This window comes from Podarcis cretensis, assembly GCF_951804945.1.
Source record: "Podarcis cretensis genome assembly, chromosome: 15".
In the NCBI taxonomy this organism is placed as follows: Eukaryota; Metazoa; Chordata; class Lepidosauria; order Squamata; family Lacertidae; genus Podarcis; species Podarcis cretensis.
Window position 1 is genome coordinate 12,324,821 of NC_137185.1, and position 14,705 is coordinate 12,339,525.

At 42.9% G+C, this 14,705-nt stretch overlaps 1 protein-coding gene across 3 annotated transcripts in view; it reads right to left on the bottom strand.

The window, feature by feature from the left end:
* Positions 1 to 14,705, bottom strand: part of LRWD1 (leucine rich repeats and WD repeat domain containing 1) — a 24,745-nt gene continuing 10,040 nt past the window's right edge. For 2 of the 3 annotated variants that reach the window (XM_079955545.1, XM_079955546.1), the window contains 11 exons: positions 12,409 to 12,741; positions 11,722 to 11,769; positions 9,891 to 10,017; positions 8,462 to 8,571; positions 6,827 to 7,034; positions 5,880 to 5,952; positions 5,654 to 5,797; positions 4,320 to 4,417; positions 1,754 to 1,912; positions 732 to 856; positions 1 to 417 (listed from right to left, as the gene is read on the bottom strand). In XM_079955545.1, coding sequence (XP_079811671.1) covers positions 277 to 417; positions 732 to 856; positions 1,754 to 1,912; positions 4,320 to 4,417; positions 5,654 to 5,797; positions 5,880 to 5,952; positions 6,827 to 7,034; positions 8,462 to 8,571; positions 9,891 to 10,017; positions 11,722 to 11,769; positions 12,409 to 12,741 — 1,566 coding nt within the window. In that variant the 3' untranslated portion in view covers positions 1 to 276. The remainder of the gene's footprint in view (positions 418 to 731; positions 857 to 1,753; positions 1,913 to 4,319; positions 4,418 to 5,653; positions 5,798 to 5,879; positions 5,953 to 6,826; positions 7,035 to 8,461; positions 8,572 to 9,890; positions 10,018 to 11,721; positions 11,770 to 12,408; positions 12,742 to 14,705) is intronic. The other variant, XM_079955544.1, reaches the window with a different exon arrangement.

Here is a 14,705-nt window from a genome sequence, read left to right on the forward strand (position 1 = left end):
TAGCTTTTATCAAGTTTTATTAAATACTGTCTTTCTATAAAACAAATACACTTTAAAACACCAATAAAAGTAAAAGTCACAGTTAAAAGATGTGGGTATTAGCCAGCACAGGCTTCAAGCCAACCCTTCAGTTGATTTTCCTTGAATTAATTCACATGAAGTTTAAATCCCCACCCCCCACCCCAACCTTGGTTATTTCCAGAATGGTCACAAATACTGCACTACTGAAATGTGGGCGAAAAATGTGGCTCCTCTTGTGGGGCCACGCCAGAACAGCTAGGCTTTCTTCCATATTGCGGCAATGTTTACGTCGGTGAGAGCAACCAGGTAAGTGAAGGTGGGGTCTGTGACTACATTGTTCACCAGGACATCTGTCAGCAGCTCACCATTTGCTTTCAGTTCTGGCCACTTCAGGACCTAAGCAGAAAAGATTGAGAGGGAAGAGCTTACTGTCTCATTTTATATACAATTCAACCTTGTTGCAGTACACTTTCTTCTAGAATGCAGTATAAATACATTTTTATTATGGTAAATGTTCCAAACCATTTTTCATCCTATACAAAATTCTAGAGTTAAGAAAATTCTTTCAAAGGTGACTTACTGTATCTTTTAAAATGACTTTATCCTCTAAATAGCCAGTAACATATTTGAAATCAAATATACATTTGTACCTGTTGTCCCATAATTGAACATCAGGACACAAACCCCAGAAAGATAAATTGCCCCTGTACCTGTGAAGGCCCTATTCTCTTAACTGACGACTCTTCCTTTGTGGCACTCAGAGTGGACAAGTGGTTGCTGAGGTCATACATCCAGACACTTCCTTTCTCATCACCACAGAACACGTACTCTTCTGCTGCAGGAGCAAAAGCGTCCAAATCAAATCAATATTAAGGTTTCAGTCAGAAGAACAGAGGGATATAATTCAAAGATGCATGAGTGCACCTGTAAGGTGGAGAAGTCAAAGCAGGCCAGATCCTGCCCAGCTCTGTCCCACTGGATACCCACTGCAGCACAAACTCAGGCTAGAGGGTTGGGGAGGGAGGTTGCTGTGGTTTGCCAGAGTTTGTTCTCCCTGAGTGGGAACTAGGGGAAGAATTATAAGGCCTGCATCTAACACAGAGTCTTAAGAGAGATTACAGATGCTCTTTGTGTACTTCCCACCCAGTTGCCCAACACACTCTCTGTCTAATGTATTTTTGACTGTGGTGTTAAAGGAATCCCAGATGATAATTATAGGAGACTTCAACATTGCTGCTGTTGGACCAGCTCAGGATTTCCTGGCTCCTACAACCACCACAGGGCTGTCTCAGGTTGTCAACAGCCCAATGCACAGAGCAGGACACACCCTTGACTTGGCCTTTGCTCCAAGCATGGGAAAAGGTGGTCAGAAAGTGGGGGGGGGGGCATTCCTCTATTATTCTGTCATAGTCAGACCACTTCCTGGCAAAGTTTGGATTCACAGCCCCTGCTCAGCATTGCTATCAATGCCCACTTTCAACTGGGCACTAGTGATGCTGCAGCTACACAGCTTCCCTCCAGGTGGGCTTATCTGGTGCTGTCATGCTTTTTGAGATGGAAACCAGGTGGCCAGCATGTCACACTTCATGAAATACAATGCCTGAGAGACATGAGAGGGCAGAGCCTGCCACCCAGCACCTCTAGATGCTCAGAGCTGCCAGGGACCTAAGTGGCAGAAGGCACCAGCAGCACTGGTGAAAAGGGCAGGGTCAGCAGTATGGGAGACACTTACTTGGACACGTGCTTAGGGTGAGGTAAGGCAGATCTGTTGAGGACCACTCCAGTTCAGCCAGGATGACGGCTTGCACTGTTCTGCGACCCCCCTTCCCTTGCTTGAAAGAACGGCTCCAGCTCCAGAGGTTTATGGACCCTGTCTTAGAACTCTTGGTAACTGCAGAGGAGAGAAAAGAAACATGCCTTGCTAGGTAGTGTTCCTGCTGCTGGAACACTGCATCTTCCTATGAAATTAGCTTTTATATGTTAAGATACAGTGGTGCCCCGCAAGACGAATGCCTCGCAAGACGGAAAACCCGCTAGACGAAAGGCTTTTCGTTTTGGAGGTGCTTCGCAAAACGAATTTCCTATGGGCTTGCTTCGCAAGACGAAAATGTCTTGCGAGTTCCTGCGGGGTTTTTTCCCTCCCCCCCCCCTTTTTCTAAACCGCTTATCTGCTTATCCGCTAATAGCGCTAATCCGCTAAGCCGTCAATGGGCTTGCTTCGACGAAAAAACCGCTAGACAAAGAGACTCGCGGAACAGATTAATTTCGTCTTGCGAGGCACCACTGCACTAATTTTCAGTGGTAGAGTACTTGCTTTGTATCCAGAAGGCATCTCTTCCCTAAGTAGAGAGACTCCCATGAAATCCTGGAGAGCTGCGACTGCCAGTTACTGTAGATAGACCAGTGGTCTGACTCAGTACAAGGCAGCTTCCTATGTTCCTATGGTCTGACAGAAGGTGATGGTTAATAATGGCAACACAAAATTTACTTTCTGGTAATGTGCCAAAGAAAGCCAAATGAAGTCATAACCTTAAAGTGAAGCTGAGGGACCCAATACTGCACCTGATTCAATCATACATTTTTTTCTCACAGTAACTTGCAGTGCAGTTGCATACCAACATCTCTACCCAGAAGTAGGTTCCACAGAATTAAATAGGACTTATTCCACCTACATGTGCTCATTTAGGACTGGTTTCATATGACTTAAGAGAGGAGCTTGTCATACATGGAGTGCAGAATACTTGCTGTTCTATAAGAATCACCAAGGAGGGGGAGCTATGTGGAAGACTTGGGGCCTTTCAATAAAGATAGCAGGTTCACAAAGCATAAACCCTGAAATGAGGAACAAAAGAGGTTTCCCATTCTCTGTAGAGAAGTCTTCAAAGTGCAACATTCTCTTTATCTCTTATGACTTGCCAAGCATGGAAATGGGAGGGAGTCAATGCTGTGCCCTGGCACTGAAGGTCATCATAGTTTGTAAACTTTTCTAACCCATCTTCTCTGGCATTTAGTCTACTTTTATCTCTTTCTTTAAAAGTGTGCATTAGCCCAAAGGGATTTTTGAGTCTACTTACTGCCAATTTGTCTAGAAAATGTTTATTCTTTTTCTAAACGCCCCCCCCCCCCCCCAATTTTATTAAAGATGTTTCTAAGTGCAAAAGAAGAAAGCAAGCTGGGGAAGTATGCCAAAGGCTTGTATCTTGTGTAACTAAAACATCTCAACAAACATTGGCCCACTTCATACAACACTATGCAAGACCCTGCCTAAGTATGAACGAGGGAGTGTGCGAGTAGATGGAGAAATTTAAGAGTGGTTTCTAGACTGAAGGTATTCCTTCCAGACACCCAGAAGAAAAGGATGCAGGCTTCAAGTGAAAAGATAGGCCTTTACTGAAATACAAATGTGCATAGGGGCAACCTCAAAAATAAAGAGGCTGCAAAGAACCACATCCACAGCAATCTTTCATATACACTTCCAGGTTACACACATGATTTTAGTTCACCAATCAAAGGATCACAGCAATCTTAGCAGTTGCAACCCAATGTTATCATCACTCAAAATCACTTAATCTTCAGATCAGCTCTCATCATCATATCAAGTGATGTCTTTAATAATTAAGACATTCACAAATTTTTCTATGCATTAAATGCCTCGCAATATCCTTTATCATCTTTCTACAAAACAATTCAAGATTGAAGGCCACCATAGATTTTGACAGCTTATTCTTTTTAGTATTCCGGAATGGACATTCACTACATACAGTACCTAAAAGCAACTAGTTCTGTACTGTAAAAAGTAGGCAGGCACAGCTGTTCTTCAGTTTAGCTAGGCCATAAGCTCAAAAGAAAATGGAACCATCAAAATGATAGAGTTCTTTGAAAGTATTATGTTCTCCATCATAATCAAAAGAAAAATTGCAGCTGCTTTCCTTCCCCCTCTGGCCTTGCTGCTGCTGCTGCACTATCCAAAACTAAGCCACAGTTTGACTTATTGTTACATGGTTTGCTTCCTCCAGGCAAACAAAAATAGTGAGCCAAGAACAAACCTTGGCTACAGTTCAAAGTTTGTATGGACAGAGACAAACGACAACTCTGGGTTCGAACATGTGGCTTAGTTCAAGGTTGTGCAGCAGCTGGCAAAGCAGCCACAATTTTTCCTCTTGAGTACCCACACACTTGCTCATTCACACATAGCTAGGTTTGGCTTAGTGTTACATGTGAACCAGGTCACTGAAACGATGTCACCTTACGCATGCAGTCGCAGGAGGTGCTAAACTATCTGAATGCAAATTTCTTACCCACAATGTCTTCATTCAAAAAGGCCAGACCATCCACACGATGGGAAGCTGTTTCATTCCCCTCATCATCTGGGAACTGGAATTCTACTTCATAAGGTCTGGAACATTGGGTAGAGCAAGATCACTTTTTTAAAAAAGTATTGTGCAACACTATTGTGCAAGCACCATAACTGTACAATTAAAGAGTAACTTATGTCTTCGGTTTTCAGTGATTTTTAATGCATAAATAAAAGTAAGCTTGTGGTTCTCATAGCAGAGGAGCATGTTTTGAAAAACCATAGCAATTATATTGCAAGCATCTATGGGGGTGTGACCTCAGAATGCCAGAACATGTGCTTTGCATGCAGAACAACCCAGATTCCATACATGGTATGGCTATTTTAAAGGATGAGGTAGGTAGGCAGATGATGGAAAAGCCATCTGCCTTAGACCCTGGAAAGTACGACCTGTCAGAACAGCCCAGTCCTAAAGCAACGTGGACAAACAGGCATCTCTCTATGTTTTGATGAACTTACGGTCTCCAGATGGATTTAATACTAGGAGACCCTGGTTCAAAATTCATCAACCATAAATCTGTGCTCAACGTAATGACAGGGCAGAGAAAAAGGTGTGAATCGTCAGAAGTTATAGAAGAAATCAAGAATTATTTACAGTACTTTCTCCGGTTTCTGAGAAGCAGCAAATTGGAAATCCTAGCCTAAGATACATGTTACCTGTTCTCTATTTTCTCTCACTATATTTACTACCTTCTTTCTTTTCTTTGCTTATGGCATCTCCATGTACTGAGGTCAGCAAAAACTCTGAACAGAGCAGCATGACCCTATGGACTAAAAAGTACCATTTGTTTTAGCAAACTGGAGCACAATAGTGAGTTATGTACACTTCTAACGAGTTATCAACGACAGCTGCACCATGACCTGTGCCCCCTGATTTATGGCAATAAATTACAAAACTATCTTCAGCGTCAAGGTGGAAGTTGCAGCCATCATATAGGATAGTTGGATTTGATAATAGCAGCCTAAGCTTATTTACATATAAATACAATTATGCAAGTGTGCCACCTCTATTTTCTGATTGGGTGCAGTTGAGTAAGTTGCCTGTTATGGAATTATGCCAGTGCTATACTCAATTTCCTAGATTATCACTATTGAAGATGTCATAAGAATAAACTGAGGCCCTAGAGAACCCCTGCCCAACAAGGAAAGCTAAACTGAATACATAATCTTTGTAAAATTATCGTAATTGGTCTAGCAGTATAAAATGTGCTTATGTGGTATAATTACCCCTCTCCTCTACCTCCCCTGCCCTGGTAACACCAGGCATGATTTACTCACCTGTTTTTCTGCTGCTTTTCATCCAGTCTAATGTCCCAAGCAAAGCAACCTTGCTCACAGCCAGCCACCAAGTATCGGTCTGGGCAAGAGGGCACGAGGGCGATGCGTAGGGGTGTGGCAATGGTCTCTAGCACCATCAGATGTCTGGCAAATGAAGCACATTTTAGTTCCCACCTTCCATTCACAGTTCACCCCTTTTTGCTAACTTTGGTTATGGTGTCATTACCTTTCTTTGAAATTATAATCGGAATCTGGAACTCCAATGTCCCACATGCATATTTTCTTGTCATAGGATGCAGCTGGGAGAAAGAAGAGAAAATATGCATCCTGGTGAGGATAGAGGCAGTCTTCAAAATAACTACCCAAAACGTGCCCTTCATCATAAAAGAACCCAGGGTGACAATGTGAATACAACCACACTGAGCAGAGGAATGAGAGTCCTGGGAGAGGCATGGACCCAAGGTGGCTTTGAGGCAGAAGGAGGAGGGAGAGAGAGAAAAAAAACACCTCAGTGGTTAAAAATTAGAATATTGATGACCTTCCCCACTTAAGAGTTAAGAAATTAAGGAATGTTGTAACATCCTGCATCTTAAAAGTGTGTGTCATAAACAGGGCATGGGAAGGCATATTAAGCCACTGCCTTGCTGAAGTTAGTGCCTACAGGAGGTTTCACTTGGAAGTTTCCCTTTTCCTTTTGCATTGGATTTCCAGCAAGAGAAGGTAGACTTCACCTTTTACCTATTCACATGGATCTGACTTCCTGCACTGTGCCCACTCCAGCCCTCATCTGCTGACAGTGCTTCAAGCTGGGCAGCAACAGTTTCCATCCCACTGCAAGTAATGGACTTAAACAGCTATGGCTGCATTCAAGATTGCAAATGTAGATGGTGCAGAGATAAATGGTTACCACATGTTCAGCACCTGCTAATTGCATGTTTAATTGAATTCAAATTAATTAGATCAAGCAGATACCTATGGAATCTGCATCATTTTATCAGCCATAGGTGAACTTGAAAGATACTGCTTTCATGGCTGCAAAATTCTGGCTTTAGATTTGTAATAAATTAACAGTCCTACCTATGGAACAGACAAAGACAGCGTTATTTTGTATTGCCTGAGGGAAAAAAGGCCTTTTGGCAAGGGCTGACTGAGTGAACATGGAGGGAGACTTACTGAAAAGATGGGTCTCAGAAGTTGGACTGAAGCAGGCAGTAGCAATGGGTTTCTTGTGCGCCTTGATCTCTCCATAGCAGTAATCAGCAGTCACATGAATTAACTTCACAATTCCTCGTCTCCCAGCAGCAGCCAGAACATTGTGCTTTTTCTTTCGCCCCTCACTAGTGACCATAGTCAGAGTTGTCCATGCAACAGTGAAAAACTCCTGGAGGGGGGAAATGTGTCATCAGTAAAGCAAGCTGTGAGGCAGAGGCACTACAAAAGGTATATAAACACTTTGGTCCCACACGGTCACTTGGCATACACACAAAATGTCCTACTTTAGGTACAAATATGCTCAAAGCTCCTCTGTGCCTTTGCAATGAAAAGTAGGGTATAACATCTTTTTAAAAAAATAAATAAATCTTGATTGTCATTTTGTTATGAGAGAAGAAGCACAAGTTACATAGAGACTTTTCACAAAAAAGGGGCAACAATGAAACACAGTAAATCAGGAAAGCAGGAGGGGGAAACCAGGACATAGCAAAAACATGCAAAGCAATACATAGCAATACATGTACAGGGAGAGGAATAAGAACGTTAATCTTCTACAAAGCCTGTCCACGCAGTAACCTGGGAAACTGGAGGTTTGGCAGGTTTTGCTCAGTTTGGAAAGGCCTAGCAAACCAGCAACCTGGAAAACCAGTTTAGAAGAAAGAAAGAAAGAAAGAAAGAAAGAAAGAAAGAAAGAAAAGGCTAGACCCTATCTCTTAGGGGAGACCTTTTATAACTATTGAGCAGAGCAAAAGGGCAATTAGCCCTGCAGATGTGGGGAGTTTATCGTCAATCCACAACTGCCAACTTTGTTTTTCAAAGGCTGACAGATAGATAAAAGACCATCCATCTAACTACAAGCTGTAATACTCCCTTTTCTAGGCATCAGAGAGTATCTATTTGTGCTTGGCAAGCCTTATTTAACAAGCCAAACTCACAGCTGTGGTTCTATCGCCAGAGATCCCTGAACCACAAAAATAAGGATGCTGAGCAGATGGGAAACAGGGGAGAACCACGGTTTGCTTGTGCATTTGGAAGGTCAAACCTGGTTTTGTTCACAGTTTGGTGCTGTGACTGAATGTTGTCAGTGAAAGGAAAATTAAACAACAGTAAGAAAGAGAATGCAACATCTCATAAATGAGTCCTGGAATTGGTGGTGCTGCTACAGCAACAGCTAATGCATGCTAAAACGTCTAATTATATATTTAGTAGCATTGCAGAATTTTCAACTTTCATTCCCATCCCTTGTTATGGAAGTCCCTCTGGTCACAGAGATGAAAATGAGTTGGCAGTTTCTGATAAAAGATTTAGTAACCTGAGTTCTTAAGGGAAATATCTGGGGAGGAAAGGCAGGAAAGCTCCTACTTATCGCTCTCATGTGCTCGCTTTGTACTTTTGATTCCAGTAACACAATTTTTGCTTGCAGAATACAATATGTTTGGAAACACAGAATTCAACACAGCACCTGGGTTTTAAGTCACCATCTCCACTTCCTATCAGGAGACATTCTTGCATGAAGAACGCCCTCAGCCAATACCCCCCCAAAAAACCCCCAACACCTGGCATTCATGATCAAGCAAGACATTCTTGTTTCCCTACCTCCCCAGTCACTTTGTACTTTTTCAAGACAATGCCCGTCTCGCAGTCCACCAAACAGACAGAGTCTCCACCACAGGTAGCTGCTGTTCTGGATGAACTCACCACAGGATCTGAAATTTTTTTAAAAGAAACAGTAATTGTAACCCTTGTGTTCCCATTTGACCTGATATTAAGCTCCTGGAGGTGTGGGGAAGCTGTGGAAATACTTTTTGTGTGGGTATAGCCCCTTATACAGTACTTCTATTGTGCCAAGTGCTGTACTATCTCTGCTTTGCTCTCAGTGACAGCCAATGACAAATGGACAACTGAGGCCAATAGTAACTATACACCACCTACAGTGTCCACACTTACATACCAACTTAAAACTTCTCAGGGAAAGCACCATCTTTTATTTATATAAAACATAGCATCATTTTCCTTGACCAATGATTTTAGGTGCTCTATGTAACTAGAAACTTAAAACACTACCTAGAACAATACAGCAAAATCTCAGTGCTTTTTTCAGACAAAATGGTCCTGCTCCCTGGAGTACAGAGCCTACACTCACTTATCCCTAATGCACAGATCTTCCTCCCTGAGCTTGTCTGAGGTGCCAGCTTTCTCCTTTCCTTCAAGTCCTTCATCAAAACTCATACTGGCCTTGATTTCATTCCTTGTGATTCAACAAGGCAACCAAGCCTTAATCACGTGTTAACTGATTTTGTGGCATGTCCTCTGAACACCGTTTCAGAGGTTTGTGTTTTCTCCACCCCTGAAGCTTTCATTGTTTCACTCTGATGCAGTACAAGGCAGATGTTTTATGTTGTAAGCTGCCCTGAGAACTTCATGTTACAGGATGGCTTACTTATTAAGTAAGTAATAAATCTTACCCTCTTAAGGCGCCTTCAAGCAATGTGTACACAATGTGAAAATGGCAACGTGACTTCACCAAATCAAATAGCAGTGTGTAAACTGGGCCTTAAGAAATTACAAGGCTAGGTCTAACCAATAAATTATCCCTCTTAAATTGCAGTCGCATTGTGGACAGCAGCTTCTGCCTATATAAAATTGGTATAACTAGCCTGCACACTTGAAACAGAAATGCACGATCCACTGGAATGATAAAATGAGTAAAACATAAGGACAGGGAACAGGTCAGGCAGGCTAATGCTCAGAATGAACTTTCAGACGGCAAGAGCTGTCCAACAGCAGAATGTATTACCTCGGAAGATGGCAGACTCTCCTTCATTGGAAGTTCTTAAATAGAGGTTGGGTGGCCATCTGTCAGCAATTCTTTAGCTGTGATTCCTATATTGGAGTGGGCTAGGGCTAGATGATCTCAGGGTTCCTTTTCAACTCTACAACACTATGAAATCCTTGAAACTATTAACATAATTCCTTCTCTGGTATTTTACTTTTAAGTCTGCCAAGGCCGCTCAGCCATGCTTACCTTTTCTCGTCCCACAATCCAGTGGTGGCTCAAAGACACAGGCCCATAACTGGGTCTTAAAGTCGTCCCTGTTGTTGCCTTTACTGTGACACTGTAGAAAATGGACAGGCTCCAGGCTGATCGTCTCCTATAAGAAAGCAGGCCACTGTAAACGTAAGCTCAATGCCAATGGCATAAAAGGCATAGCCTTCATTTTACAAAGGAGAAAACCTGAGTTTTCTGAGCAGAAATTGAATGCTGTGGTCAGGCACAGAGACCCATGTTCAAAACCCCATTTTGTGTGGAAGCTCTTTGTGGGTGGTCCTAGGACAAGCTACTATTCTCACAGCCTAATCAGCCTGGGGAATGTATGCATATGCATTAAATCTGGGGAATGTATGCATATGCATTAAATCATGCCCTTCCAAAACCATGCAAAGACAGTTTTATTTGTCCAGACTATTTTAAGCTGTCTATAGCGCTGTTTTAGGGTCGCGGGTGGCACTGTGGTCTAAACCACAGAGCCTAGGGCTTGCCAATCAGAATGTCGGTGGTTCGAATCCCAGTGATGGGGTGAGCTCCTGTTGCTCTGTCCCTGCTCCTGCCAACCTAGCAGTTCAAAAGCACGTCAAAGTGCAAGTAGATAAATAGGTACCGCTCCGGCGGGAAGGTAAACAGCATTTCCGTGTGCTGCTCTGGTTCGCCAGAAGCGGCTTAGTCATGCTGGCCACATGATCCGGAAGCTGTACGCCGGCTCCCTCGGCCAGTAAAGCAAGATGAGCGCCGCAACCCCAGAGTTGTCCATGACTGGACTTAACGATCAGGGGTCCCTTTACCTTTAGTGCTGTTTTAAACTGGCTGGCGGCTGCTCCATTTCCAACTTGCATAGTATATATGAGCTGTTCTGGGGGACTTTTGCCTGAAGTGGAACAAAAAGCTTCTAAGAAGAAACAGTAGGCATACTATTGCCTGCTCTCAGTCCATCAGATAGGAAAGTTATCAAACTAGTAGGGTGCAGAACATTGGGATGTTAAAATAGTTGTGACCCAGACCCTCACTGTAGAGCTTCTGTGCTTCCAATGCACGCGCAGGATACCATGTTCTTCAGAGCACACCAGCTGTGTCTCATCAATAACCAACTGAGGGAGATAGAGAGGGGTGTCATAGATTTAGCAGCACCCCCTACCTTTCCCATCCCTTCAGTCAAGTGACTGGTACAGATGAACCTCTAGTTACGAACTTAGTTCGTTCTGAAGGTCCGTTCTTAACATGAAACTGTTCTTAACTAGAGGTGTGCTTTCGCTAATGGGGCCTCTTGCTGCCACTGTGCCGCCGGCACACCATTTCTGTTCTCATCCTGGGGCAAAGTTCTCAGCTCAAGGTAACTCTTCCAGGTTAGCGGAGTCTGTAACCTGAAGTGTTTGTAACTCGAGGTACCACTGTAATGGAAGAGCTGATCATGTCCATCATCTTTTCTTGGATGCACAGTCTGCTGAGACTAGAAGTCACAGTCTTCTAATCTGTGGAAGGATTAAGATCTATAAAAGGGCATGTAGTAAACCAGGACTAGGCAGACTTCAGGCTTAGCAGACCTACTTGTTTTTATTTTTACTAGAACCCCAAGATCTACAAGCCTGAACTGGGTACCCCCCAAAAAATGGAATTAAAACTCAGGCTGCCTCTGAGCACATTCTGAATCTAAGAATTTGCTTTCACTACCAAAACTAACTGAACCCACAGTCCTTTTGCACAAAAGGAAACTGCTGGTTAACTTTCATCACTTAAACAGCCTAACCTAGGTGGAAAAACTAGTTTTGCTGCTGCTATTGTTAAACAATTGGGAGTCACAAACCTTTTCTGATATGCCACAAGCAAAATGTGATCTATCTTCTGTCCAGCCCTGTAATTAACAGTATAGTATTTTCACTGCATTTTTTACAGGAAATTCCTATTAACTTATAGAGATACGCGCATGAACCTTAGAATTCCCTGCACACAAAAAACTAGCATGCCAGAAAGAACAATATAGAACCCTTCTCCCAAACATGTAGTTTACTAGGTGCAGGGAAATTTTTTTGTACAGTGAAACACTCAGTTCTGTGTGTTCTCACTTGCAATTTGAAGTCAAACAGCTCACCCCAGGAAAAAACGAGCCTGAGAGGATAAATACATTAGGAAATGACGTAACATAAACTTGATAATTTTGTACTTTTGATCAACTATATATGCGCTGGGTGTCACATATCAGTTACTTTTCAAGATTTGAAAAGTGTACTTGGTTTACCATGGGAAAAACATGGTTTATCCTGATTCAAGTCTGCTTTGTAACTCAAAACATGTCAGGGTATTGATAATCTCCTCCAATAAATCAAAATCATCAGTTTTGATGTTTCTCTATATATTTTTGTTGGTACAAGGCTCCTTGTTTTCTTGCATTCATTGCTTTTTGCAAGCTTACAAACTCATTATAAAATTTCCAGTTTTAGGAAGGTTGCCCTCTTGCCCCAGCAAGCCCTGCATTGGAAGACTCTCCCGATACCTCGCCTTCCAAGTCTTTGATTGGAGTGCTACAAACATCTCTTGCATCCTCCTCTCTGTGCTCCTCTTTCTGCTGACTGGACCTTTTGTGGCTGTGTGCTTTTGGAAGACGCCCTCCATTCCGATGGGCCCCTTCAGAATCCTGAGCGTCCTGGGATTCCTTGGTCTGTGGGCGAGATGCTTTTGCCCTCTCAGGGCTGCGCTCGTCCTGCAAGCGACTGGGCTTCTTGGGGCTGGGAGAGGCTTCCTCATTGGAACTGCTGCGAGAATGGGATCTCTTGCTTGCTCCTCCCTTGGAATGAGCCCCTTTTCTTTTGCTGGGGGTTACTGTGCCCTATTAAAACAAAACACAGAAGCAACTCCTGGCTCGCTCATTCATTCTCACAACAAAACTCAAAAGCTGTGCTATCATTTCACAGTGGCTTGCACAGCATAGTGACAACTTTTACTTCAATCTACAACGTCCCACAATCCAGTAACATTTCTGTTGCTTTTCTGAAACACAGAACAAAATCCACTGGGGATCTTCCTATTTAAATTAATGAGATGTGTTGACAGCATTTCAGATTTTCCCGTCTCCGCAAGCCTTGTCCTACCTCCTGGGGTGGGAGGGTGGCACTGAGATACACAATGACAAAAGATATTGGCACCCCACAACCTCTCACCAACAGCTGTGTTCTCTATAGCCCTTTCCCCACTTCAGGCATAGAAAGAGCAACGCTGCCTAAAGTGGCCAGTCACTGCTGGAATGCGGCATGCTTTCTGAATTGGGGAAAGTGACTATAGGAGGAATGCATAAAAAAGGGAGGACAAAGTATGCCTCCACGCCATTTGTATTGGGTTAATATGTATTATGGTGAACAAGGTCATAGACTAATTTCTGTGGCTGAAATTCCCAACTTCCTCCCTTTATATCCTAATGAATGTGGGGCCCAGGTGATAAGGAAGAAGCTACGTTCTTATTACAGAAGGCTGACCATCTTATTAAGTTCATCACAGCCAAACTTTAATGCTTCAGTTTATGAAATGTATGACAAAATATCAGGCTGCTAGTCCATCTAGTCCACTTCTGTTAACTCTCTTAGCAGCTGTTCAAGGTCTCAGGCAGACCTCTCTCATTCTTGCCTCCTGATGACCCTTTTAGTCACTGATGCCAGGGATTGCCCCAGAGTCCTCCTGCATGCAAAGCATATGCTCCGCCATTAAGAAGTCATGTTATACTTGTGGGATAACCTGCCTCATCTAACCAACATGCTTAATTCTAATGGTATAGAGTAAACTGTCCTGTGAGACTTAGCTAGGTTACTCCTACTCACTTTGGGAGGAAGGTAATCAAGCCTATTGTTGTATCTCAGTCTACCTGAGAAGCTCAGCATGTAAAGAGGTCTGAGCTGGTTGTTCCAAGCTCAAACCATGTGGCTCTAAGAAGCCTCTCCTGAGTTCTTCTACCAATAATTTAGATAATTTCCCCACTGTAACTAAACCAAGTTTTACTGCCTCTGTAAGTTTTCTACATGCTACATGGAAAAGCACATGACCCTGACCTTTGAAGAGTTTGTAAGTAAACCATTTTTAACTTGCAAACATGTGGTCTCTTGGAAGTTTTGGAAGGAACTCACAAGAGCATATTTCAAAGGTTTAACAAGCCATCTCCATGGCTTGGTTTGACTGAATATTTTGTGATTTTAAATCTCTGCTGGGATTCTCTCACCAAAGAGTACTTGCCCCAAACTTGGATCTTGGCATCCAGGAATTCTCCTTTTTATAAGCCTCTCTTATAAGCCTCTCCTATGGATTACAGTGATACCTCAGGTTAAGAACTTAATTCATTCTGGAGGTCTGTTCTTAACCTGAAACAGTTCTTAACCTGAGGTACCACTTTAGCTAATGGGGCCTCCCGCTGCCGCCACACGATTTCTGTTCTCATCCTGAAGCAAAGTTCTTAACCCGAGGTATTATTTCTGGGTTAGTGGAGTCTGTAACCTGAAGTGTCTGTAACCCGAGATACCACTGTACCCATAATTTCCTTGTCAGCAACAATACTGAATCAGGCTATTGGTCATCTAACTTAGTATTGTCTACACTGACTATCAGTGACTCTCCAAGATTGCAAGCGGCCCTACCTGGAGATAATAATAATAATAATAATAATAATAATAATTTATTATTTATACCCCGCCCATCTGGCTGGGCCTCCCCAGCCACTCTGGGCGGCTTCCATAAAAACCAAAAATACAGTAAAATATCACACATTAAAAACTTCCCTGAACAGGGCTGCCTTAAGATGTCTTCTGAATG